Source organism: Stegodyphus dumicola, chromosome 2, assembly GCF_044657685.1.
Source record: "Stegodyphus dumicola isolate Sdum_Otavi_A_Nest chromosome 2, ASM4465768v1".
In the NCBI taxonomy this organism is placed as follows: domain Eukaryota; kingdom Metazoa; phylum Arthropoda; class Arachnida; order Araneae; family Eresidae; genus Stegodyphus; species Stegodyphus dumicola.
The window spans coordinates 188,888,985-188,916,761 of NC_140769.1; the positions used below are offsets into that span (position 1 = coordinate 188,888,985).

The window sequence follows — 27,777 nt, forward strand, 5'->3', positions numbered from 1 at the left end:
AAATTTTAATTCAGATTTATACAATAATAATTGATGAATTTAATTCAAAAACAAAACATGAAATTTATCTTAGGAATCAATACCTTTTGACTAATGTACATTTATCAAACTTGATTGTCGCATACACACGTTTCCGTGACTGATAAACTTCGATTCTTTGAAGCTGTTTATTAAATATCTTCGTTTAATTGAAAAATGTAAAGAATAAAATAGCTTTTCATTGTAGAAGCAATTTAAATAATACAACTTACATTCGTAAATCGGAGAAGAGGCAGCTTTTCGTCGAGGACCATTACCTTTTATTTTCTTATTCCTTTTCTTTTCCTAAACCTTCCCCCCCTCAAAAAAAAAAAAAAAAAAAAAAGTCTTTGCCTGTCATCTTGCTTTGCAATTAGTTATAATATTAAAATAGCGTCCTACATCTCTATTATTAAAGTATATTTTTAATTATAAAATATGTCGTATTGAAGTATATATATCTTGGCTAATTAATTTCATTAAAAGTATTGTACACAACATATTTGCTTAAAGCTGGCCTTCAAACCCAAATCTCATAAATGCCTCATATTATCCGCAAAATCTTCCAGCAGACTGATAATCCCATGTCCACGAAGATGCAGACCGTAAAAATGCCTAGAAAGTTCGTGATTTAATTATCTTCTCGCGTGACGCTCAAAATTTCCGCAATGAAGCATAAGAAGTAAAACAAGAAAGAAAAACTATCCAAAGTTAGATAATTATTATGTTTATTGAGGTCTTTTGCGAATCTTTGGTTCCGCACTGCATCCCCGTTTTTAAACGTATGTAAATTTTACTTGGTAGCACAGTATAAAAAGAAGAAACATTTTCAGAGAAAAGAGTCGAAGAAAAGTAAATGAACTGCAAGGTAATTTATATTCCTTGCTTTTTGGAAATCAAAATGCTTTTCCGAAAATTTAAACTAAATTGAAAGTTAAAATCTACACTAAAATATATCAAAAAATTCAAATCCGATGAAAGGAAATAAAATTAATAAGTAAGTGTTAATGAATAGTTGATTGACTCTTAAGGCTACATGGTTACAAAATTCTATAAAAATATATTAAACGATGATTATCCTGTAGTGGAGCGGAAAGCTTGCAGATCACTTTAAATTCATGGAGAATTACCTAATAACCCTAAGACATTAGTTTAACACGAATGTTAAACATTTAAATAATTGCTGTAAAATGTTTAAGGCCTGTCTGATTTGGAAGCAATGATATTGTGATTTTGTTTACATAGCATGGAGAAAGAATAAAAATCTATAGATAATCTGTTCTGTCAAGTTTAAAAATAAATTTTAAAATTGTGCTGTATTATTGTAAGAGTGAGTTGTAGTTTCTTACTTGAAAAAAATGCCCCCAAACAGCCTCGGCTTTAAACATGTTAACTTTGTAAACTTTGTAAAAGTAATGAACATAATGTAATCTTTGTAAAAACAATTAAACAAGTAAGAAAAAAGTGAATAATTTTCACATAAGACAAAAAGACAAAATTAAAAATATATGAAAAGGAAATGCACATAATATATATAAATGGCCAGAAGATGAATTAATTCACTTACTTTGTTTGCTAGTTTCTTAAAGCGAAATAGGTTCGTTAGTCTCCTCGTGACGGCGAATGATCATTTAAACTTAAGTTTATTTCCGAAATGCTACAGTGTATTGGTTAAAAAGTAATTGAGTTTACTTTTCTTTCTTGTTTTATTCCCATACATAAGTCGTGTAAATGCAATATAAAATTTAATTATAGTAAAAATGAAAGAACTGAAAATAATGCCTTTAAATGTATGAATCATTTTTTAAGTGTTTATGTAAGTAAAAAGAAAATACCAAAATACGGAAGGGTCAGCAAAGTATATACGAAAGATTAATTAAATACCTTAGAATATTACATAAAGATAAGACCTCTTAATGTTATGATAAATGAAAAGTTGCAGCAAAGAAAAGTCTATCACAAAAATTTTAAGCTAAATATTCGGATACCAGCTGAAAATCTGAAAGCCTAATATTTAAAAAAAATATATGCGCATTTTGTAACAATGTTATAGGCATTCAGTATGTTAAATAATGTAAACGCAGTTAAGAAACATTCAGCAAACTAGATTAAAAAAATTGTAATATTATATCACAAATTTCTGTTTTCAAAACAGTTAAAGTTAAAATAAAGAGTTTACTTGAACTGCATTTAATTAAACGTTTTGCAGACAGAAAAAAAGAAAAAGAAGAAATATAAATCGATTGCTTTATTTGATTTAAACTTGAACAAATGTACATGGATAATTCGTATTTTAGTCTGTTAGCAATGATAATGCAAATATATATATACACATATTATATATATATATTTACTATTTAAGCTAGTTTTACTCTGATTTAGTTTTCCGTCTGTCAAGCACAATAATGCCTTCAGGGTTACAAAAAATATGTTTATATAAATTCAAATACTGGGTTAAATTTAGTATTTGAATAAAAAATTATAAAATAAAATTATGCCCTAAAGGCCTTTTTTTTTAACGTTTTGTGTATTACCTTTATTTATTAAATATCATGTTCGTTGCACTTAAATCACATAAAATTCAACAGCAATATCACAAAAAATTTAAAAACAGCATATCTTTAGAATTTCTGATAGATAGTCTCGCGCGCTGGAGATGAAAATGTTATTTTCCGTACAGTGGTGCCATTGCTGGTTTTGAAATCGTTGAGTTTGTTAATCAAAAATTTTACATATATGAAATAGATAATAAAATAAATTCGAATTTCGGGAGGTCCAGGTGCCCATGTTCGGATGGAGGATTACGTTGTTCAAAATTTGGTGGCTCTAGGTACCGTCGTTTTTGCACAATGCGAGAAACATACTTACATTCACGCAGATTCTTCATTATTTAATTTCTTTAAATATAATACACGGCCGTAATATTTGTTGACAACAATCTGAAAAGTGAAACTGACATTTATAGTGAAACGACGCAGAATACCATTTCGAAACTAATAGCCCTTTCGGGCTACCGGCCCTTTGGGCTAAAAAAAATATGGCATCGAAATAGGAAACTTGCCAGTTATTCAAAATGTGTGTTCACATTTTGTTTTTGACAGCCTCTTAGACGTTGTTCTGTGTTATTTTACCTTCGTGTTGATGTCTCAATCGGAAGTTAGTATGATGTTGATCTCTATTTTTTATCATTTCTGCTCACATTGCCGAAAATGTCTGAATTTTGCTGGCTGTTATTTCCCTTCAAGATAATGGGGAGGGGGGCAATGAATCGATAAATATTCGTGGCATGAGCAATAGTTTTATTTACAGACTTTATGCCAGCGTTTACAAGCAGCTGCATACGAATATAAATTAAAGGACGATATTAATACATGTTAATAATATCTTTGTATAAAATGCTCAATCAAAAGAAAACAGGAAGTTGATTGTAAAACTCATTTTCAGTTGCGATTAATTCGTACGGTTCTCTCATGATAAAATTCTGGTGAAATTTGACTACATCGATTTTAACACTAGGTTCGCGGAAATTATTAACTTTTCGTTTACGTAACATTGAATAAATTATTAACTTTTCGTTATATAAACATGAATAAATAATTAACACCATAGGAGTAATTTTCTAACTAAGTTGTAAGAAATACGTCAAGAATGACACACGAAACGAAAGATGCTGCAGAAAATGAAAAAGTGACTTTTTATGGGATGAATAAAAAGAATTTCCTAAGGTAAAAGTATGAACTGATTGAAATTTTCTGCTTATATAGTTTTTTTTTTTTTTTTTTTTTTGTTTGTTTGTTTGTTTGTTTCTATCGCTTGTCTAATTCCTATTCTATAAAACTTTAAAGATTTTTTTATTACAAAATTCAACAGTTTCAAAGCGAGCAGTGGCAACACTGTAGGTAATAATTACTTTTATCTGCAGCACGCGAGACTGTCTATCGGAAATTCTAAAGATATGCTGCTTTTAAATATTTTTGATCCAAATGCTCTCAAAACGTGTATGTGTCTGTAAATGAAAATAACGCCCGTTTGGGAATAATGTAAAATCCTAAGGCTTTCAGAATTTTTTTTTAGTTTTAAACTGAAATTTCTGTTGAATTAAAACACAAACCTAATGACATATCAGTTCAGAATGTTCTCATCCGGATTCATGGAACACTAATAAACCTGTGGATGTCGTTAGTGATTTTGTGAGAGGTAAAACGATTAAAGAGTAGGAAATTATGTTGTTCCAGGTAGGTAATGCATTGCGCTAGAAACATTTTTACAATAATGCAATTACAGTTACTATAATGCTGTAAATGCTCTTAGAAATTATCAGTGGAATAGATTATAATTCAAATGTACTTTAAATCAGTTTTAGTACTTTAGATAAATAGTAAAAAATATATCTAACTGATATAACTATTTAAAATTATATCAGATATAATTTTAATGATTTTAAAGGTTACAGTATTTTAAACTGAAAAATTAAACAGGTTAACAAGAAAGTATGCTGGTCACAAAAATCCTAAATCAGTAATGTTTCTGTTCTTATGACAGCAGTTTCAATAATTACATTAAGATATTACGAATTTTAATTACAAAAATTTTAGCTAGGCTTCTTTCATTTTTCATTTCTTCTTTCATTTTAAAAGTCTCTGCGTGGTGGATAAGTGAAAGGATTACATTAATCTAATTAAACGAGTGCTTAAATTTCATATGAAAAGACATATGAAAGAAAGTAAAATGTTCATAAATCTTGCCTGAGTTGGTCTTCTGATTAAGCGCAATTAATTTTCTTGTATTAAATTATTTTCAATTGATCACATTTTTTTAAATCTATGACGTTGCTAATTCCTCAGCCGTAAAATGTTTTCTTTTTTTCAGAGTGCTGATCAATAGCAAAAGGTAAAGCTACTGACTCCTGGTTGAAGAGTTTCATTGTATGATGTTTTATCAATGTGCAAAGTAAATTAGTGACCGTCTCAAGCAGAAACATCGCAATGAAAACTCTCATCCCAGGGAATACAAAGCATCATATTACTCCTAATTTCCGCACTGTAATAAAAATAGCCAGACTTCACTCAGGATTTATACAAAAAGTACATTTACTTGAAATTTTTCAAAACTGTTCAACAATATACGCGAATTTTACACAGTGTCCTGAATTTTAGGTATTTTCGATTCCTAAAAAGAATTATGTTTTGCAAATTTTTTTCTGATTTTTGGGAAGACTTTTTGGGTCCTAGAATCTGGATGAAAGAATCATTGCATATCTATCAGGTTCTGAAAAGAGTAATCCGAATGTATTATTTTAAAATTTTATATTTTCGACCCTATCGTTGACAACGTTGCTCCTAAGGAAACTCGCGATTTTAACAGTTGCAAAGTGATAGAAAATGTAACTGATGTTTCTAAAATGATCGTGCTATGTAACAATCTTAAATGTAAGAACAAAAATATTAGATCTTATACTGATCCGTAGAATACAAGCAGTACTGCAATACTTTTCTTTCAGGTTGATAAAAATTATTTTTCAAAATAAAAAACATATATCCATTCAAACTGTTAATTAATTGCATTAGCAGTCATATAGCTGTAAATATTGTGCTTTTTGAAGCAGTAGATACTAAGCCAGAAAGGGACAGCACAAGCATTTCAGTAACAATTGTTGCCAACTCACCAGGATGTCCCTCGCCTACGGACTCGGAAGTAAAAAGAAAGGTCTCCCCTGTACCATGGTGCTCCCTGGAGCCGTCGTGAACACGGTGTTGCTCGTTTCGTACCATTTCGTTTTCTGTTTGGTCAGAAGCTCCAACGGTGGCCATTTATTTAAACGTCGAACGGCGATGGTCGCGTGGAAGGGAAAAGACGGAGACAGGGCTCGTGATGCAGCACTTCGGTGTTATCTTATCTAATACTTGCGTCAGTACCTGGTAAACAGTTTCGACAGAATGTGGGAACAGCCGCATGGCAGAAGATTCTGCATGATCACGTTCTTGCAAAGGCACAATGATTATTTTGCAAAACTTCTCTGCCTGAATGTCGGTCAGCAAAATATGTAAGGAAACATAAGAGAGAGATGATGAGAAGGATGACCTACCGATTAGGCAAGAAAAAGTGTTAACGTTTATCACTATATTCGCATTTGGATTTCCGCACCCTTCCCCATTCCATGATATTTCGAAGAAATTTCGACGCTTAAAAGGTCAACACGCTGTTATGTAATTCCACTATTCCAAGCATGCTAAGAATCTAGTCTTGAAAAAGTCTGTCATGATAGCGGATTGAATTTTTTAACTGCTGCAACAACTTGTAAAATTTATGTTATAAACTTATTTTCTTAGCATATTTCGCACAGCACACATTTTGAAAATAATATGAATAGTTATTAATTCTGAATGGCACAGAGGTAAAATAAATTGTTAAGTTTATCAAAAGTTTCTATTATTATTATCATCATCGTTACTCAAGCCTACCTTTCAGTGCATTCAGAGTGTTATATCTCGATAAAAAATACTAATGTAGGAAATAAAAGAAATTAATTCATTCCGGGAGGATAATTTACAATGGCTTAATTTTATTATATGTAATGAGTTAATTTTATTTAATTCATTATAATAATTTTATTTAATTCAATAAACGAATACAATATACATTGTAATAATAAAACGAATTAACTTTATTAATTTTTAATGAATTGATTTTATTTAACAACAAACTAAAATGTGCAAAAATACTACAACTTGTAAAAAAAAATCTAACATACAATTTCAGTTCAGCTTTGTTTATAATAACAATGAATTAAAATTAACATTTATAAGCACGAGAAGTAACTGCTGTCACCAGGTTTTTAATTTTAAATAATACACTTTCTTTTCAGATTTTCAGTGCCTCGGAATAATTAATTTTATTGCATTTAATTCAGGTCTGTGGTCTTAACTACTTGCAGAAGCTACTGAATCTTATTTGCTGAGAATCAACAGCCACATGCTAACTACCCAGAAAGAAAGTAATCGATCCCTAAAAACTAAACTTTATGTATCTGAATCAATCAATCAAATTGTTTGTCTTCTGTACTTATATCTAATAAGAAATTTAAATATTCTATAGAATCTTATTTATTGTAGTATCAGGCCTTATGTGAAAAGGAGCTATTGCAGGAAAGAAAACAGAATGAGAGCTGACTAAAATTTAAATTTAAATATTCTATAGAAAATAGAAATTTAAATATTCTATAGAAATATTCTATAGATTATCTATAAAATATGTTCCATAGCAAATCGAAATTTAAATATTCAATAGAATATCTATAAAATATGTTCTATAGAAAATAGAAATTTAAATATTCTATAGAACTAAAATTTAAATTTCTCCTTTCTGATCTATAGAAATTTATTCTACATAAATTAAATGAAAAAATTTTAATTTAAATATTCTATAGAAAATAGAAATTTAAATATTCTATAAAAATCTATAAAATATGTTCTATAGAAAATATAAATTTAAATATAATATAGACTAAAATTTAAATATTCTATAAAATTGTATTTGTTGTAGTATAAGGCCTTATGTGAAAAGGAGATATTGCAGGAAAGAATACAGATTGAGAGCTGACTGAAATTTTTAAAATACCCTCGCTAAAATATGACATCTTAGCGAAAATATATCAATTTCATAGAGCAGTTGAATTTTCAAAGAAAGTCAGGTATGATTTTTTCCGTAAACCTCCTTTACGTGCTGATTATCTCTACACGTGTCGTTACAATGTCTTGTCTTAATAACCACTATTTTCATCCAACATCTGATATTTATTGTATGTAACCAATTAGAAAATCGCCTGAATGAATCCTTTGCAAAACCTGAAACTTCCATTTTCGGCATCTTTGAAAGAACGAAAATTTAAATTGGTAAAATAACCAACCACTTTAATCTAAATCAGATCTTCTGATAAAAAATAAATTAATTAGAAGACTTGATTGATTAATTTAAAGTATAGTTAACTTATTATCTAATCACTAGCATAATATATATATATATACATGTATGTATATTATCTAATCACTAGTAGGAGTCTAATCACTATCGAAATAAAATCAATCGGAGCTTACACACTTGCTCCAGAGCTCCTCATACTCTTGAGAGCAGTGGTAAAATGCCTCTCTGGTATCTGTTACAGACTGGCGGCCGTCGCGTCATTGTGAATATCTTGAATTGCTAGAAAACGTTGATCCTGTAGAGATCTTGATAATGGAGAATAGTGGAATCAGAAGCTGAGAAATCTGGCAAAAAAAAAAAAAAAAAAAAAAAAGCTAGTTGCAAAACCATACGCATCTATTTCTGATCAAAGGAATCTATGCTTCTTTTTCAATCGCTCTTTGCTCTTGCGAACACTGGACCGAATGATTTAAAGAAGATGCTTTAATAATATTTTCATTACAGTATAAATTATGTTGCCCTAAATGATTTTTTGCTTCATAGAGTTCTTATTTCCTTGGAGTAGTTAACGTTTTTTAACAGCGAAATTTAGTTCTTTCTAATATCACGAATTTCTAGCGAAATGTTTGAATAAAACAGTATTAAAAAGCAGCTTAAAAAAGGAAAATATGAAAGGATTCAGATTTTTAAGTCACACGAGAGCATTTGTTAAGGATTTTTAAACTCTCGCTTAATATAGAAGGTTAGCATTCTGCTCTTGTACTCACTCCCGCTAACATAATTGTTTTTATCCTTTCAGGACGGGGACGCCTGGTGTTTAACAGGGGTAAGCAGGCATATGTCCCACGCCTTCCACTAACCAGATGCAACAACTCCCTGGAGCCGCACAAGGCCGCACCTGGAGCTTATTGATATTCCATTCAGATTAAACATGGCCATACAAGGGCGACATTGTGCTACATTGAAATTTGATGTACATTTGTGGGTGGGGCAGTCTTGTTTGTACATTAAACAGAGCATAAACACACATGAAATGTGCACATAAATAAATAAATAAATAAATAAAAAGAATACATGAATACTAAAAACACCTATAACTTTCAAACACCTAAGACGCTTCAGACACGTAGACACCTAAACACTTAAAGACACTTGAGAAGGTACACAAAAACAATTAAACACTTAATACAATACACAATACAATATGCAATTGAGGTAATACAATGTACAGTGACAATATGCAATAATAAACGCATATAATGCAATACTCACATGCTCAGAAGATACGTAACGCAGTGCACATGTACACAGTACACATTACGCAGGACACATGAGTGATAATCTGAGATATTAGCATGTTAACGCGCGCAATGCAGTAGCGATAGTAGTGTACAATCAATGTGGCTGTAGAGGTAATACAATATGCAATAGAGGTAATACAATATACAATAATACAAAGTGCAATAATAAACACATATTATGCTGTACTCATATGCACAATTGATACCAGACGCAGTACACGGATACATGGGATGCAGTACGTAGGACACAGGATGCAATGCAATATGCAACGGAGGTAATATAATATACAGTAATACAGTAATAATCACATATAGTGCAGAATTCATATGCATATAATTTACATAACGCAATACACAAATACACAGAACACTTTACGCAGGACACATATGTAATAATCGGAGATATTAGCATATTACGCGCACAGTGCAGTAGCCATAGAGTGTACAATCAGTGAAGCCATAGAGGTAATACGATGTGCAATAGAAGTAATGCAATATACAATGATATAAAGTGCAATAATAAGCAAATGTAATGCAATACTCATAAGCACAAAAGATACAAAAGGTACAAAACGCAGGAAATGATATGCATGACGCATAAGTAATAAATTAATGCATTAGCATTTACGCGCGCAGTACAGCAGCAATAGTAGTGTACGAGCAATGCCGCCATAGAGGCAAGTATTTGTACAGGGTATACATATGATGCGACACGTATTAGACATACATAAAATACAATATGCTGTGATAAGCATATGTAAAGCAAGACTCATGCACAATTGATACAAATCGCAATACACAGATGCGCAAAACGCGTGTGCTTAACATACGAAACACTATACACCGACACATAAAATACTATACCCATTGCACATAAGTAACAGAGATATAAACATGTTACATACATTGCGCATTAAAACACATTACGCAAATTTCATTATACTCATAATTAAACATTACATCAACATAATTAAAACACCCAAGTAAACATAATTACACATAATTAAACATTATAATGTACACATTACGTATTAAAATCAAATATAAGCATTTTCCGCGCACAGTGTTGTTGCGATAGCATAATTATAAATCAAATGGCAATTTCCAAAGTTTGGTTATTTCGTACACAGGCGCACATTTCAATCTGGCGATAAATTGCAGTCTGGCAATTATTGCAATCTTGCAATTTACAATAATAATTACATATACACATATACTGTACTCATATGCGCAAAATATACAAAAGGTACAAGAAGCAAAATGCAGATATGCAGGAGACGATATGCGTGACACATAAGTTATAATTCGGAGACATGAGTATATTACGAGCGCAATACAGAAGCAATAGTAATGTACATTCAGTGCTGCCATTGAGGCAAATACTTATTCAGTGACAGATGCATATAGTGCGCTACACATTGGACATACACATAAAATAAATATGCTGTGATAAACACATATAACGCAATGCTGAAAACAAAATACACAGATGAACAAAACGCATGCGCTTAAGATACAAAACACTATACCCCAACACTTAAATTACTATACATAGGGCACATATGTAATAAACAGGGATATAAACATGCATGGCATATATCATGCTTAAAAAAAAATTAACATATGATGCGCTAGGTCCGTTATGCACGTTTGTTGCACAGATTATAGCACAATTAGCGTAGCACAGTTAGCGTAGCTCAGTTAGCACAGGCACTCAGTATACTGCGGTTGAGGGCTTCTGTGAAGAACGGCGATGGACGTTTTAAGTCGGGTGACAGACGTCTTGACCCTGTGTGGCTAGGTAGTTAACCATTTGGCAAATTTTATTCACCACTGCACGGTTTTTAACCGTGAAACGGAGAAAGGCATCGAGATCGGTGGTAGGCTCTGGAAGGTGCATGGCCGAGGTAAGAGGGCATGCGAACAGGTAGTGGTTAGGGTTGCCTTCTTGTCCGCATATGCAGATGTCTGTGGTGGATATGCCATGTCTGTGATAGTACGTGGGAAAGGGCCCATGCCCTGTTATAAACCTGGTAAGCGGCGGTATGGAGCAGAGTCGTCTAGTTGAGACTTTTGGTAGAAAAATGTGAGCGCGACGCCCAGTGTCGCAGCTGTCCCAGTCGCGTTGCCAGGCTGTAATGGTTGCTCGTGTGAGCTGTGACTTGAGGTAGGAGGATGGAGCTGGTAGGTTCACTTCTATGGCCTCATGGTTGGTGGCTGCCTCGTTGGCTAGGGCATCTGCAGCTTCACTGCCAGCAAGGCCCACATGGGCCTTCACCCATATGAGTCTTGCTGGGTTGGAGCGATGCTGCTGCAGTAGGCTTTGAATGTCTTTGATGATTGGTGATGTATGTCTGTGATTTTTTATGGCATGTAGTGTTGACTGGCTGTCAGTGCAGATTATGGGTGAGCGGTAGTTGAAGCGTGCAGCGTGTGCTATGGCCTTCAGGATGGCGAGTGCCTCAGCTTGGAAGATGCTATTATGTGGTTGGAGATGGCCCTTCCAGCTTGTGATGACTTCATTATGGTGGGTAAGAAGGAAGGCGCTGCCGACTCCTGCGTCCTGCTTAGAGCTGTCCGTATAATAGACAGGATGAGCGCTTGTGATATTTGAAGAGGGAGCTTTTGGGATGCTGATGATGACTCCTTTTCCTTTGTCACCTGGATGTTGTCTGCTGTGATGCCTTAGGTGTTCGTAGGAGGTGGGGCTGAAGGTGTGTCCATTAAAGGTGGCATCTTGTCTGAGTTGTAGTATCCTGGTGGTCGCTGCTTCCTGCGTGGCTGTGTGATAAAGGGGAGGGATGCCGGCTAGTGTTAATGCTGCGGATGTCACAGTGGTTCGAAAACCTTTGCATATCATAAGCGCGAAAGGACGCTGGATAGTGAGTAGCTGTTTTTGCTTTCTGCCCTGCATTGGATTTGCCCAGATTGTTGCGGCATACAAGCAGATGCGTTCTATGACGGTTGTGTACAGGATTTTGTTGATATGAGGATTCTGACTCCAGTTGATTTCTTGGAAAAGTTTGGCTTTTCTGGCTATTGCGTTTGTTTTGCTGCGTATGTACTGAAGATGGGGGATCCACGTCAGGCCTCGATCCCAGATAATCCCGAGGTATTTGAGCTCAGAAACGATCTTGATATTGGTTTGCTGTAGCTTGATACAGGGTTTCCGTGTTGGGTTGGTGCCTGGCTTTGGAATAATTAATGCTGCGGATTTATCGATGGAGAGCGTGAGTTTGAGTTTGGTGCATAAGGTGTTGAAAATTTCACATGCGGCTTTACCTCTTTCTTCTAACTCATTTCGCGTACGTCCTTGGATGATGATAGCCGCGTCATCCGCGTATTCAGTAAGCAATAAAATTTGTTTATTAAAAATCGTATATATGGCAAGTATCATTTCCGTTATCAGATTATATTAGACAGTGACCCTAAGCTAACATAAGACGGTTATAGCATGCTTGAGGCATGCGTACAAAAATGGGAAGCAGTTTGACAAGAAGCTGATGCACTTGCAATAGTGCACTAACAAGAAAAGTGAATTTTTGCGGTATTTTATTAAGCTAATGAGGGAAAATTAGACACGTTGAGTGTAATATGAGAGTTCAGAGCAGTGATAGATGGATGTGGATAAGCTACAAAGAAGTGTATGAGCGGATTGAGAAGAAGACTGTTATCATTAGTGTGCAGAATTCTTGTCACCCATTTCCAGTAATCACGAAAGACAATATCTAACTATGGGAAACATAGTACGGGGAAACCACATTATAATCAGGAAAGCACATCATTATTAGACATTAATATTGAATCGGTTCATCACATCATTCATGAAGAAGATGATGAAGTTTCCTACAACGTATGCAAGATGGGTAAGCGAAATTTTGACACAGAAAACGAAATAAATAAATCGCAGTGCTTGCTAAAAGCTTCCTTATCAATATGAGGTAGTAATAGTGAAGTATGTATGTTTATTGCGTATCGTCGCTGGAAATGAGAGCTGAGTATTACAGTGAACTTCCGGGATAACAATGAAACTCGGTCGGTGATGCATAAGTTGCTGACTGCGCACTCGTCAGAAACAGTTTATTTCTCACCGTATCTACGCCCTTGTTAAGTGCTGGTGTAAATGTATTGAACTAAATAAGGACTATGCTGAATAGCGATACTGCAATTATTTCAATGTCTGCAATAAATATCGGGTTTTAACGAAAGTTTTCCGCCACCGCAAATATCGTCTGCGCAAACAGTTCGCGTTGGCGTGTTTGATCACATTTTGAGAAATAATGTTTGGCATTTGAAAGAAGGGGACTTTCTTTAGAACACTTTGTTGTGAAATTTGTAAAAAAACACCGTTACCATTAAGTACAAGGTGTCTGAAATGAAGCAATCAAGCTACCATATTAGAACCTTCATTTACTTCCAGTTCTATTGCAAAAAGTCAGCTACCGAATGTCACCAAATCATGTGTGCAGCTTTAGGTACTACTGTTGTATCATATGTCACTGTGAAGGTTTGGTACCGAAAGTTCAAAAACAAGGACTATGGCATTCAAAAGCAGAACACTTTGGCCAACCTACTGATGTTGATCAAGCTCGCCTGAGAGAACGTGTAGAAGAAAATCAGTATGCAACCACTCGACAGCTTTGCTAAGGTTAGACGTTAGTCGCGCTATGCATCGCATAAACTTGATGTACGCGTTCAATCGCTGGGTGCCGCATGAGTTGTCTCAAGCAGATAAAGACAGACGTTGTTCGGGCCTACATTAATCTGCTCGAATATCAATGCAAGGACAAAGTTCTGGACCGGATCGTCACTTGTGACTTTAATTTGGCTAACAAAACGATCACGCTTTGTATCTGGTGGGATTTCCTTGTATTATCCACAAAGTTCTGGACCGGATCGTCACGTGTGATAGAAAGTGGATTTACTTCACCAACACAGAACGAAAAAAGGGTTGGTCTGCACCTGCTTAACCCGTCAGCAGCGTCGCAAAGCGTAATTTGGCTAACAAAACGATCACGCTTTGTATCTGGTGGGATTTCCTTGTATTATCCACAAACATTATTTGGAAAAGGGTAAACCCTCGGCATTAAGGCGTACACTGAGATGACAGTCTATGCTGACGCTGCTATCAAGTCAAAACAGCGAAAAGGCTTTGAAAAACTACCAAAACGTTGGCAGAAAATCATAGATTTGGGTCGTGATTAATACCCGCACTAAAGATACCTCTTTCATGTTTTTTTTTTTTTCCTAACTTTATTAAGGATGTTTGTTTGGCGGAAAACTTTCGTTACAACCAGATATTCAGGAAACAAACCCTTCCGGTTTTCCATTGAACACAGTAATATGATCCGTTGGTTCTTAAAGAGTTTAGCTCGGCTTTTAAAGCGATTAGTTAGTTAATTCTAGAAAAGTTAGGTTTCAATCTTAATGGAATTTGTGGCGCTGATTTAGGCTGGAAACTTAATACAGTTATGGGTGAACAACTTCTGCCATCTAAGCCGATTCACGCAAAATGAAAGAAATTCACAGAGCGTTATGTTCTTTACATGTCAGTTCTTTTTTATTTGCACAAGTAAAGGCTTATTCCTTGAGGTATAAGAACAGTAATCATTGCAAAGTTGCTAGTTTGATATAGTAAATGATAAATTTGCTATTTTAGTGTATTTTGCTTGTTTTTTTCACTATCTTTTGCAACTTTACTCTCACAGTTATTAAATATAAATATCGTTTGCAAAAGCCTCAATTGAAAATTTTTTAATTTACATTTCAACTTTTCTGAGTGTTAACACAACTCGACGGAATTTTTTCCATCGCTTTTTAAAACTGAACTTACATTTTTTTCAGCGCTATAAAGTTGTCTATTTATACTGCCCAAAATTATTGACTGGTATATTAAAAGATCTTTTCGTAGATTTCCTAAAAAATAGCCAAATGGAAGGAAATTTTAATCTTTGCTTAAAAAAAAAAAATAGGAAAAAGGAAGAAAAGAAAAATCAAGAGATAAGAAAATGAAAACAAAATAGCCATGGCTATATGGCATGTAAGAATTAGTTTGCAAGTATGGGGATTCATTCGGATAGTATAGATTGAAAAGACTGGAAAAAGTATTGTTACTTCTTTTATACAAGTGAGAAAAGAAATATATTCTCATTGATTTAACGATGGTTAAGTATGTAAATATCTTATAAATATCTTGAAAACAACAGTGAAACTATTTGTAATTTGTTTTAATGTTCTTCACATTTTGATGCCTTTAAAAAGAGTCCATTATTATGAGTTTGTTGTTTAATGCTAATTCATATTAAATTAGTTTTGGGGGTATTTTGTGTAAAATTCAATATAGCCATTTTAATGCTGTTTAGTTTTAAATTAGAAACAATATTTGTCTACAGCTGGACTTAAACATAGGGAATCTTAATGATATAAAAATCCTCTGAAGTTGCTTCTATGAAACATTGACTTATTATTTTATTAATAGTGAACAATTTAGGGAAATTTAACATAAACCGAATGCGAGTAGTTTCAAGGACCTACTACAGTTTGGGTTATGGAATTTTCATAACTGAATATATTTTAGAACGATTCTAAGAGTTCTAAATCATGATGTCATTAATATCATGATATCATTAATATCATTGTATCATTAATATCATGGTGCTGCGATAAAATTTTACAAAATTTATAGCACTACTTATTTTAAAATGCATTCTTATATTTCAGAAAGAACTAAAGCAGAAAACTTTTTTCTGTTCTAATGGCAACAGTCTTTTGTTTAGGTTTAAACTTAGCGACTTTTTGACTACATTACACAGAGCTGCACCATCGCTATCTACGATTTAATCACCGTAATCTAGGAATTAATCAATGCAAACAGATGTGAAACAGAATATTTAATTTATCTCATTTTATTAAGCAGTATTTTCTTATTAAAGTGACAACCGCGCTTAGTCATTAGAATATCAAGAGTAACCCATTCTGGAATCACGTCTGAGTATAAATCACAAAATCTGAGTATAAAACTTTCCTTGGTACTATTCGGTTTCGAGGGCCTTAAAAAATCGGCAAGAAAGGAATTGATTTTGTTGATGCCAATGCTACCAAAAATAATTGCGGCAACCCTAATAATTGCGGCAAGAAAGGAAGTATAATAGTAAATAACTATCTAAGATTGATGCTTTAATTTAGCTGAAAGATTAATTTCATATAATACTTTTTTATTGTTATAATTTATATGAAAAAGGCTAAACATGACTGAATGGAAGCATAAGAGTAAATAACTCTGGGATTTTTCTTTTAAGTGAAAATAGGTCAAGGTGCACATGGATACCAAGTATGTGCAATTCTTAAAAACGCGTCAAACAGTGGGTGATTCTGCGCTTTACACAAAATTCTATTGCCGAGTTTTCGTCATGGGCAATTCCCAAATTGTTAAATCCATAGGATATTGAAAAAGGATTTAAAATCAAAATAGGATTTAAAAATCGAACTAGTATTTCAATGGCGTTTTATAAAATATAGAACTATATAAACTTACGCAATCCGAAATCAGCGCGTACGCTAGATTTGGCGCGCTGTTAAATGGGCGCGTTTGCTAGATTTGGCGCTATTGCGCATACATTTTCGTTGCAATTTTTTACGGTCCTCAAAACAGAATAGTACCCTTTCCTTATATTCTTTTAAGCAAATATTTAGAATCGTGGAAAACTCTTTAAAATAAATTTTGGTTCTGACGTATTATCACAGCCAAGCAAACATCGTCAGATTTACAGACTCAGACAGGATTGCGAATAATCATTCTTCAGATGATCATGTAACATGCTCATAAAAATTCTTCAGTCAGCGAAGTCGCCATTTGTATACGCGTTCTTTTTGTTATATTCCAAGCTCCAATTGCTTATAACCCAATTGTGATATTTTTTGCTTTAAGTGCATTTTTAAAGTAGGTAATTGTAGAATTTGCCAGCAGTGGAAGACACTTCACCCACTGCGGCTAATCTTTGGAATATGGTAAGAGGTAGTTTGGCGACATTTTGGTAAGGCGATAAAGGTTACTAGGTAGGACTTTAGCAATGATCTGAGAAGTACACAGTTCGAATCACAGATTATTTTGTCTCAGAGAAATGAGATATCATGAGACATGTCATGTAACATTTTCCGGAAAATTCCGTTCGTGATTTTAGCTAATAAGCACTTAGAAACAATTTCGCTGCTAAAGTGCAGAATCGCCCACTTATTTGTTTCGCGCTTTTTATAAGAGTAAGAGGAACTGGATTTTTGTCAATTGTCTTTTTAAGTGAAAATAAGTCGATGTGTACATGGATAAAGTCAAGAGTGTGCGCAATGCCATTTTTGTGCAATTCTGGGATGCTTTTTTAAGTGAAAATAGGTCGACGTGCACATAGATAACGCGTATGTGCAATTCTTAAAAACGCGCGAAGCAGTGGGCGATTCTGCACTTTCTCCCAATTTCGCACCTAATCTTCGTCACGATTAAGCACTTTTATTCTATAAAAGTTCTAGCATAAGCGTAATTCGGCTAGCAGATTGTTGGAAAAAAAAAAAAAAAAATGCCTTTACTTCGTGAAAACAAAATGGCGTCCAAAAAAAAAAAAAAAAAAAAACTAGCAGGTTGCTGTAACAGGGTTTGTCGCCAAATTAAAAAATCGCCAAGTTACCATAATCCGAAGATTCACCGAAACTGCTTTAAACGTTCTGCAATTATTTTGCCACAAAATTCCTAAAGGGAACAATGATGAAGTACATTTGGTAGATAATTTGCGCTCAGTGCCAAGTATGCGCCATTCTAAAATGTTTTTTAAGCAAAAATATATCATTGTATACATGAGCAGATGGAAAGATTTCACGAAAAATTCATTTTATTTTTCAATGCATAATATAATTATTCATTAATATTTAAAATTTGTATTTTAACACATTGTTGGCCAATGACATACTAGTATGCCTTTTTAAATTCAAAATTTAGTAACCATTGACGTAGCAATACATAATTCAAATTTCATTGTCGAGTAGCTGTTGACTCAGTCATACGTTATTCAATTTCAGTGGCGAGCAGCCATTGATATAACAATAGGTTATTGACCTTTTCATTGGTTAATAGTCGTATAAGTAGTAATCTGTCATTTAATTTTTGCTTTCGAGTAGTTGTTGTCGTAGCAATTCTTCATTTCATTTCTGTTTTCGAATAGCCGTTGATGTGCTCAGTACGTTCTTTCTATTTTCCCCATAAGTTCGGTATCTAACGTCAAATAGTTTTTATAAAATGTTATACAGTTCTAAATTAATTTACTTTTAATTTTATAATGGATGCCGAAAGTGAGTCGGTTAGTAATGAAATGTGTGTCGATAGTTTGCCTGAAGCTGAAAGTGGGTCAGATATTTCGATCACTGATAGTGATAGCGATTATTCGGATTTTCTTTCCACAAAACTAAGAAAAGTGTTACCACTTTTTCAAGCGAATCGGATACGAGGGGTATAGAATGTGTCAGAATAGAAACTGAAATTATTTCAAGAACTCTCATTGGTATCAGAATGATGTGAATATTGTAATATTTAATAATTTGTAAATGGCAACATTTAATATTTAGTAACTTGTAATTGGCAACACTTTGGATACAGATATGAAAATAGAACTATGCTGGTATGGCAGTTCTCTGTGATTATACCTTCTAAGATTGTAATTAAATAGTTTCTAAAAGCTAAAAGTGTACCCTCATAATAATATATGGTGTCAGGAAAATTTTGCTTTCAAAATGGAAAGTTTAAAACTACCAGAGCTGATGAAATTTGATGGAAATCTAGCTTCGAATTGGCAGAGATGGCTGCAATCATTTGAAATATATGAAGTAGCTAGTGGATTACATAATAAAGAAGAGAAGGTAAGAGTTAATACTTTTCTTCATGTAATAGGAATTCGTGGTCTTGAAATATATAATACATTTCCTATAGAAAAGGGTAAAGAAATTAAATTAAGTGAAATTAAAACAAAATTTACGGAATACTGCATTTCTAAGAAAAATATTACATATGAAAGACATTTATTCTTTACTAGAAATCAAACCGCGTCAGAAACCATAGATGAATATGTAACTGACCTTCGAAATAAAGCTAGAACATGCGAGTTTGCACAATTAACGGATAGTTTAATAAAGGATAAAATTGTTTGTGGTATTAAAGATGATGTAGTGAGAGCAAGATTGTTACATGAAACAGAATTAACACTAGAAAAAGCTTTTGATATATGCAGATCTGCTGAAATAAGTGCACATCAAATGAAAATCATAAAAGATGAGGAAACTGCTGTAAACTTAGTGAAAAAGAAACTAAGTAAACATAATAAGAATACCTACAAAGAGGTAAATACCGATAAACAAAAGACAAAAGTTTGTTCTAAATGTGGAACATCTCATGAGTATCGAATGTGTCCAGCATATGGAAAAATCTGTCATAAATGTAAAAAGGCAAATCATTTCGCGAATCAGTTTAAAAGCTATATAATAAAAAATGAAGCAATCAAGGTAAACAAAAAAGATAGACAAATTAAATTAATAAACCATGACTCTGTGGAAGAGTTAGAATTTCATGTTGGCACATTAAACCTTAATTCAGATAACAAGGAAGAGAAATGAACTGTTGACGTTAATGTAAATAAAAGTAAACTAAATTTGCAGTTGGATACTGGAGCAATGTGCAATGTTATTTCTAAAAGCAAAGTGAAATTTTTAAATGTTCCGATAAAGAAGTCTGAAATTAAAAGATTAGTTACATTCTCTGGGAATAAAATGGGTACTTTAGGAAAAGTAGTACTTAACTGCCAATATGGAAAAAATAATTATATTGTGGAATTCCAAGTTATTGACAAAGAAGTACCTTCTATATTAGGATTAAAATCATGTTTGCAACTAGGTTTGATTCAGAAAGTAATGTCTGTTTATCAGGACTTGTGTTCCTCTTTACTTTCTTTGGAAACATGAACTGTCCTGACTCGGAACAGGGAGCTTACTCAGCCTATGTTCAATAAATTGTGAAGTAGACAATACACACAGGAAGGGTATACGAAACCCTTTATTTTTTTTATCTTTACAGAGATTTCCGGAACTTCGGAATACAGAGACCAAACACTTGTGGTCTGAACGTAAGAATATAAAACTACTAACTAAAACTCTAACTAAAACTAACTTTGGCTTATATACAAGTGCCTAACTTTAAGATTGGCCGTTATTTAACAAAATCCGTATGTAGTACAGAGAGCTGCTAACACTACGATACGTTTGAAATTATCAAGAGAACTAACCCTCTGGCCTTGAAGGCAACCAGCAAACGAGTAAAACTACTATGGCCAGCGGCCTGCTTCTAATAACTCCTTCCTCTCTCTTGCTTGGCAAAAAGCCACAGCTTAAGTACTTGGCGTTAGCAAGACAAATTTGCATAAATATGTTAAAGCTTTTATTTCTGGCCGGAAGTAGAAAATAAGAAGTGATAGTAAAGATTTAAAATAAAATAAACGTTAGTAGAACTTAGGATCCTTACATACTTCCCGCCAGAGTTAATTAGTTTGAAACTGAGGTCTAAAACGACCTTGTTGAAAACTTTTAGCTCTAGAATCCAACGCGAGGCCAATCTTTTACAAACATTTCTCACTAGAAACTAGAAATTAAAAAAGTCGTTTTTACATTATCAACTCCATGGACAAAATTTTTCATCTGTACTGCATCTATAAACAGGAGTTTCTTAGTTGAAATCTGGTTCCTTCCAGAGATCTGGAAGGAAAACTAGTTTAATGAAATGTTACACAATCAAATGGCAAGTAACATGAATATTTATATTGCTCTTTTAAAATTCTTATTTCATTCATGACGTTATTTAATTATCTCCCCGTGCTCTCTGACATGTGTTGTAAAGAAAAGCACCAAACACGAGCATGTCTATGTACAAGTGTTCAACACTACCGCCTGAAATCAAAACACTAACGTGTTAAAATTCAACATAACAAGACCTCATAACACACCTTATATTCATCTCTAAACCCTGAGGTACTATTCTGAAAGTGGCTAACCTTCAATCTTTAACACCAACACTTCAATCTTTGGAAGAGTCAAATTTTTCACAATAACTGTATTTAACTTGAAGGAAGAGGGGTTTTCTTGGCCTTCGGATTTCCTCACCCTCCCGTCAGCAGAAATCCGTTTTAGTTTAAATTTTCTTTCCTCCTTTCCATGCCTTCCTTCTTTTTCCGCTGGCCTTCAGATTTTTTTTCTGGCTTACTATTGAACTGTCGACGTTCGCCGGTTGTTTTTGGATACTCAGGTTTCCTTGCCCACTGATTCGATTTGCTTCCGTAGCCGTGTTCTTGTCTTTGCTGTGGTCTTGGCGCATGAAATTGGCTTCGTTGCTCATACTGGCGTCTTCTTTCAATGTCCGCCGTTCTTCTACTTTCAAACTGGATTGCTAGCTTAAATAACTTTTCCAGTGTAGTCGGATTCCTTAATTCAATAAAGTCTTGTACATGGGGAAGTAACCTCGGCAAAATCACTCGGATAACTTAATTTTATGATTATCTCAGGATCCGGACGGTTTCCATACAAGAGTTTAAAGACGTGAATTTTTCTTAAAATAAAGCTTGAGAGATTTTCGATTCGTTGCTGGTATATGCTGAAGAGTTCCGTTTCTAATCTTGCACGATCTCTTACGACAGGGAAGGCTTTTACTAAGGCAGTCTTAAAATTTTCGTAAATATAGATGGGACTTCCCGCTTGACCCAAGAGGCTTCTGCCTATACATTTGAACCAATTAAGCGCTTGGCCCCTCAAAGCGCTGGTAGCTAAGGTGACTTTCTGGAACTCATGGACTGGATACAGCATGAAGTGGTCATCCAATTTTCCCAAAAAACTGGTTACCGGTGAGTTTCCATTAAATGTTGCTTCTGGTTTCATCGATGCGCGCATGGTCTGTACGATGTACCCAAATCCTTCCAGGGCGGCAGCTGGCATTTCTGGATTCTGAGCCGCTTCTGTAGGCACCACAGGTTCTTCTTGAAACTCGGCCATGGTTATTCTTCTTCGTCGGGCGCCACTATCAGGACTTGTGTTCCTCTTTACTTTCTTTGGAAACATGAACTGTCCTGACTCGGAACAGGGAGCTTACTCAAGCTATGTTCAATAAATTGTGAAGTAGACAAAATGCACAGGAAGGGTATACGAAACCCTTTATTTTTTTATCTTTACAGATATTTCCGGAACTTCGGAATACAGAGACCAACCACTTGTGGTCTGAACGTAAGAATATAAAACTACTAACTAAAACTCTAACTAAAACTAACTTTGGCTTAATATACAACTGCCTAACTTTAAGATTGGCCATTATTTAACAAAATCTGTATGTAGTACAGAGAGCTGCTAACACTACGATACGTTTGAAATTATCAAGAGGACTAACCCTCTGGCCTTGAAGGCAACCAGCAAACGAGTAAAACTACTATGGCCAGCGGCCTGCTTCTAATAACTCCTTCCTCTCTCTTGCTTGGCAAAAAGCCACAACTTAAGTACTTGGCGTTAGCAAGACAAATTTGCATAAATATGTTAAAGCTTTTATTTCTGGCCGGAAGTAGAAAATAAGAAGTGATAGTAAAGATTTAAAATAAAATAAACGTTAGTAAAACTTAAGATCCTTACATGTTTACACTGAAGACGTACTGGAGGAATACAAAGATGTATTTGAAGGCTTAGGTTGTTTGAATGGACAATATAAAATCCAGTTAAAACAAGATGTAACACCAGTCATTCATCCTCCAAGAAAAATACCCATAGCTATACGTGATAAAGTTAAGAAAGAATTACAAGGAATGGAAAATTTAAATGTTATTGAGAAAGTAAGAGAACCAACTGAATGGGTAAATTCAATGGTCACAGTTGTCAAACCGAACAAAATAAGAATATGTTTAGATCCTAGAGATTTAAATAAAGCTATAAAACGAGAACATTATCCGATGTTAACCATTGATGAAGTTGTCACTAGAATGCCTAACGCAAAAATATTTTCTGTTTTAGACGCTAATAGTGCTTTTTGGCAAATCCATCTTGACGAAGAAAGTAGTAATTTGTGTACATTCAATACACTTTTTGGCAGATACAAATTTAAAAGATTACCTTTTGGCATATGTTCAGCTCCAGAAATTTGCCAAAGAAAATTAAGCCAAATAATAGAAGGTCTAGAAGGCGTTGAATGTATTATAGATGATATCTTAATATGGGGATCTAATGAAAAGGAACATGAGCTACGACTTAAAAAAGTACTCCAGAGAGCACGAGAAAATAATTTGAAGTTCAATAAGGCTAAATGTAAAATAAAAGTTAATCGTGTGAATTATATAGGGCACGAGTTAAGTGAAAATGGACTAAAACCTGATTTTTCTAAAGTGGAAGCAATTGTAAAAATGCCAGAACCTACAGATGTGCCTTCGCTACAAAGATTTTTGGGAATGATTAATTATTTAGCCAAATTTATTCCTAACTTAACTACTATTACTGCACCATCAAGACAGTTACTTGAGAAAAATGTTCTCTGGCACTGGACTGAAAAGCATCAAAAAGCTTTGGAAACACTTAAAGAATTGATTGCAAAAGCACCCGTATTGAAGTTCTATGATGTTAATAAGGATGTAACTCTTTCAGTAGATGCAAGTTCTGAAGGATTAGGTGTTGTTTTACTACAAGAAAACCAACCAATTGCTTATGCTTACAGAGCTCTAACAAAAAGTCAGAAAATTATGCTCAGATAGAAAAAGAGCTTTTAGCTATTACTTTTGGATGTTCTAAATTTCATCAATATATATATGGCAAACGTATTACAGTTGAAACTGATCATCGACCATTAGAAAGGATAACTAAGAAACCTCTTTTTTAAATCACCACAGCGATTGCAAAGAATGCTGTTAAATTTACAAAAATATGATCTAGATGTACGATACAAAAAGGGGAAAGACTTATTAATAGCAGACACTTTGAGTAGAGCATATTTGAATACAACAGAAGAAGATAATGATGAAGATACAGAAATTTGTACACTGATTCCAGAATCTGTTGACAAAATTTATGAATTGAAGAAAGAAAGTGAATGTGATGCTACACTACAGTGCTTAAAGAAATATATTCTGAGAGGCTGGCCAGAAAGGAAACATCAGGTAGAACCTCAAGTCAAAGTATTTTGGGACTACAGAGTTTAGTTGACAATGGAAAATGACTTATTTTTCAAAGGAGGAAGGGTAATTATTCCTTTATCTATGCAAAAGGAAAGGTTAAATTTAATTCATGAGGGTCATTTTAGTATAGAAAAATGTAAGAAAAGAGCTAGAGACGTTTTGTTTTGGCCACTTATGAACAAGCAGATAGAAGATAAAATTTCAAAATGTTCTATATGTAATGAATACCAGAACAAAAACATAAGAGAGCCTATGATACCACATGAAATTCCCAATTTACCTTGGTATAAAGTTGCGACAGATTTATTTGAGATTAACAAAGATGTATATTTATTAATTGTAGATTACTATTCCAACTTTTTTGAAATCTCCAAACTACCGGATACTCGAAGTCAGACAGTGATCAGTTACATGAAATCTCATTTTGCAAGATACATTATACCATTGATAGTGATATCTGATAATGGACCTCAGTTTTCAAGTAAAGAATTTGCAGAATTTGCAAAGAAATACCAATTTAAACATATAACAAGCAGTCCATACCATCCACAGTCGAACGGATTAGCAGAGCGTTCAGTACAAACGGCGAAGAAATTGTTAAAGAAAGCTCAAGCAGATCATGCGGATCCTTATTTAGCATTGTTAGCTCATAGGAACACTCCAACTAATGAGATGCTAGGATCACCAGCTCAACGACTTATGAGTAGAAGAACAAGAACGATTCTTCCTGCATCTGAAGAATTACTTAAACCTCAAGTTGTGAAAAATATAAAAGAAAAAATCAACCAAGAAAGAACTAAACAGAAGTCATATTATGATCGTCATACAAAAACATTACCATCGCTAAATAAAGGAGATTGTGTTCGGGTATATGAAGATAATCTCTGGAAACCAGCAGTTGTAGAAGAATTGCATAAGACGCCTAGATCATATATACTTAGATCAGGTGGATAAGTATTGAGAAGAAATAGAAAAGATATTAGAGAAAACAGTTCAGCTGTTGAAGAGAATATCAGAGGAACAGAACAAGGAGTTAATACACAGAAAACAGATGTAAAAGGATATGATTCCAGATATTCTCAAGGGCAAAGTTTAGAAGATCAACTACCAAACTCTGCTAACTCAGAAACAAGGAACGGTGAGCTAAGAACAAAAAGTGGGAGAGTGATTAGAAAGCCGGCCAGGGATTTGGACTGATTTTAGACTGTTAAAACTTTTGAACTCTTTAAAAAAACGGAAGATGTAATATTTAATAATTTGTAAATGGCGACATTTAATATTTAGTAACTTGTAATTGGCAACACTTTGGATACAGATATGAAAATAGAACTATGCTGGTATGGCAGTACTCTGTGATTATACCTTCTAAGATTGTAAATAAATAGTTTCTAAAAGCTAAAAGTGTACCCTCATAATAATATAAATATAACACTGGAGTTGTTTTTAAGAGATAAAGGTATTACACTTTTTACGAAAGACCGCGAAGATATATCACAAGTTGTAAATTTGTTTGCTGATGATAACTTTTCCGTCTTATTGAAGACTAAAAAGAACATAAAATAAAGACATAAACAAACATAAAACAAAAATATCAAAATATGCACATAAATACAAAATTATAAAGCATGCTGAACAGTAGACTAACACGACGGTATCCGAAATGAAAAAATTCTTGGGATTAAACATACTAATGGAACTGGTTAAGAAGAAAAATATAAATAACTATTGGTCCACAGAATCCTTAAATGGAAACACCTATCTTTGGCAAAATAATGAATCGAGATACATTCAGGCAAATTCTACAATTCATCCATTTTTTTTTAAAAAAAGGAAAAATGCCTTACAATGCTACTTGAAGTTTTAAGGTAGACTTAGTTTTGAACTACTTTTTGGGTAAATTTGGTAAGTGTACAAACCAACACAAAAACAACCTCTTGTTAAATGAAGCAATAATTCCATATTAAAGATGGTTAAAGTTTCGAGTTTAGAATCCAGGGAAACAACGTTTTAAATTGTGCACTTTTTAATTCTTTTGTAGTCTGCAAAATTTAAATCCCCAGAAACAGAAATAAAATTTTCATTTTTTTTTTTACAACAACTTGCAAAATAATAGTATCAAATCTGAAGACAATACTTTATTATGTGATCCAGAAAGTTTGAAAAGTTCATTATATCAAACAGGACCCCGTTTCTTGAGGATCCACTTTCAGGCGATATAAGGCAGCATATACTTGCAAAAATTTAAAGTTTGGGCAAGAAAAGTGTCCTTAAAAACGTAGGAAGCATAATATTCAAAGAAAGATATGTTTTTATATGAAAATAATGTAATATTCCTTTATGCAGAAGAAAATGTTTTGAAGACTATCAAATCAAAAAATTATATTGGAGTGTGAATGTATTTAGTTGCAAATCATTTTTCATAACTGTTTTTATTTTATGTATTCTGTATTTATTTCGAAAAGTTATTTAATATGACTGTTATTACTCACCGTGTTTTATGTATTACTGTTCAAGTGTTGTAAAAATATGTAATTCTTATTATAGATGTAGTTATTTTAACAAGGCTAGAAACAATTAACAAAAATTTACATAGTCTAAGAACTTTATCAAACATACCTATATATTAGTTCAAGCAATAGGGGTTTTACCTATAAAAATTAATGATAGCTCTAGAAATAGGTTTACTTTATATTTTTTGGGTCGCCGAATCTGAAGTTTTATCTTCCCACCAAAACTTCTCCCCGAAACCCTTCAAATTAAAAAAAAAATAAAGTCCTCCGAATCGGATTTTTTGAAAAGATTGCGTATTTTTCTCAGTTTTAGGGAACAAATACCCATAAGTTTGGAAATTAGATAAAATTTGTAACAAAATCTATGATATCTGGAAGGAAACAATGAAATATACTGATAATAGTTGCTAATAACTAGAAGTAAAGTTTGTAAGGTTTATCCAAAGTTTATAACAGTTATTTTTTTAAGTTAAAGCTCCTTTCCTATCTCTCCTAATTTTAGCTTACAAATTCCTTACCAGAATGAGTTTTTAGAATCTCGTGTAATGTAAATGAGAAGGAGTAGTATTTAAGTCGAAGTTCCACATTTAAATACTGAGAGAGGATTTGAACTGACAGAACTGAGAGAGTTTCTGAACAGCGCGAGTTTGCCTTTTGGCCACGTCTCTCTAAGCTGTTATTACGCTCGGCCTTGATAGCTTCGCTAGCTAATTCAATATTTAGGGGTCAACTAGTTACAATAGTGTTATCTTCGCCTAAATCTCTCTAGTTAGTCATTAGTTAAGTTCTTATTTCTTACACTTTTGAGTTTAA

The 27,777-nt window shown here is 33.5% G+C and overlaps 1 protein-coding gene across 1 annotated transcript in view; it reads right to left on the reverse strand.

Moving 5' to 3' along the window:
- The window catches only part of LOC118194159 (S-adenosylmethionine synthase-like), a 27,937-nt gene extending 22,064 nt beyond the window's left edge, over positions 1 to 5,873 (reverse strand). The window contains exon 1 of the mRNA XM_035365357.1: positions 5,684 to 5,873. Within this exon, the coding sequence (XP_035221248.1) occupies positions 5,684 to 5,828 (145 nt within the window). The 5' untranslated portion in view covers positions 5,829 to 5,873. The remainder of the gene's footprint in view (positions 1 to 5,683) is intronic.
- Positions 5,874 to 27,777: the final 21,904 nt, after the last annotated feature.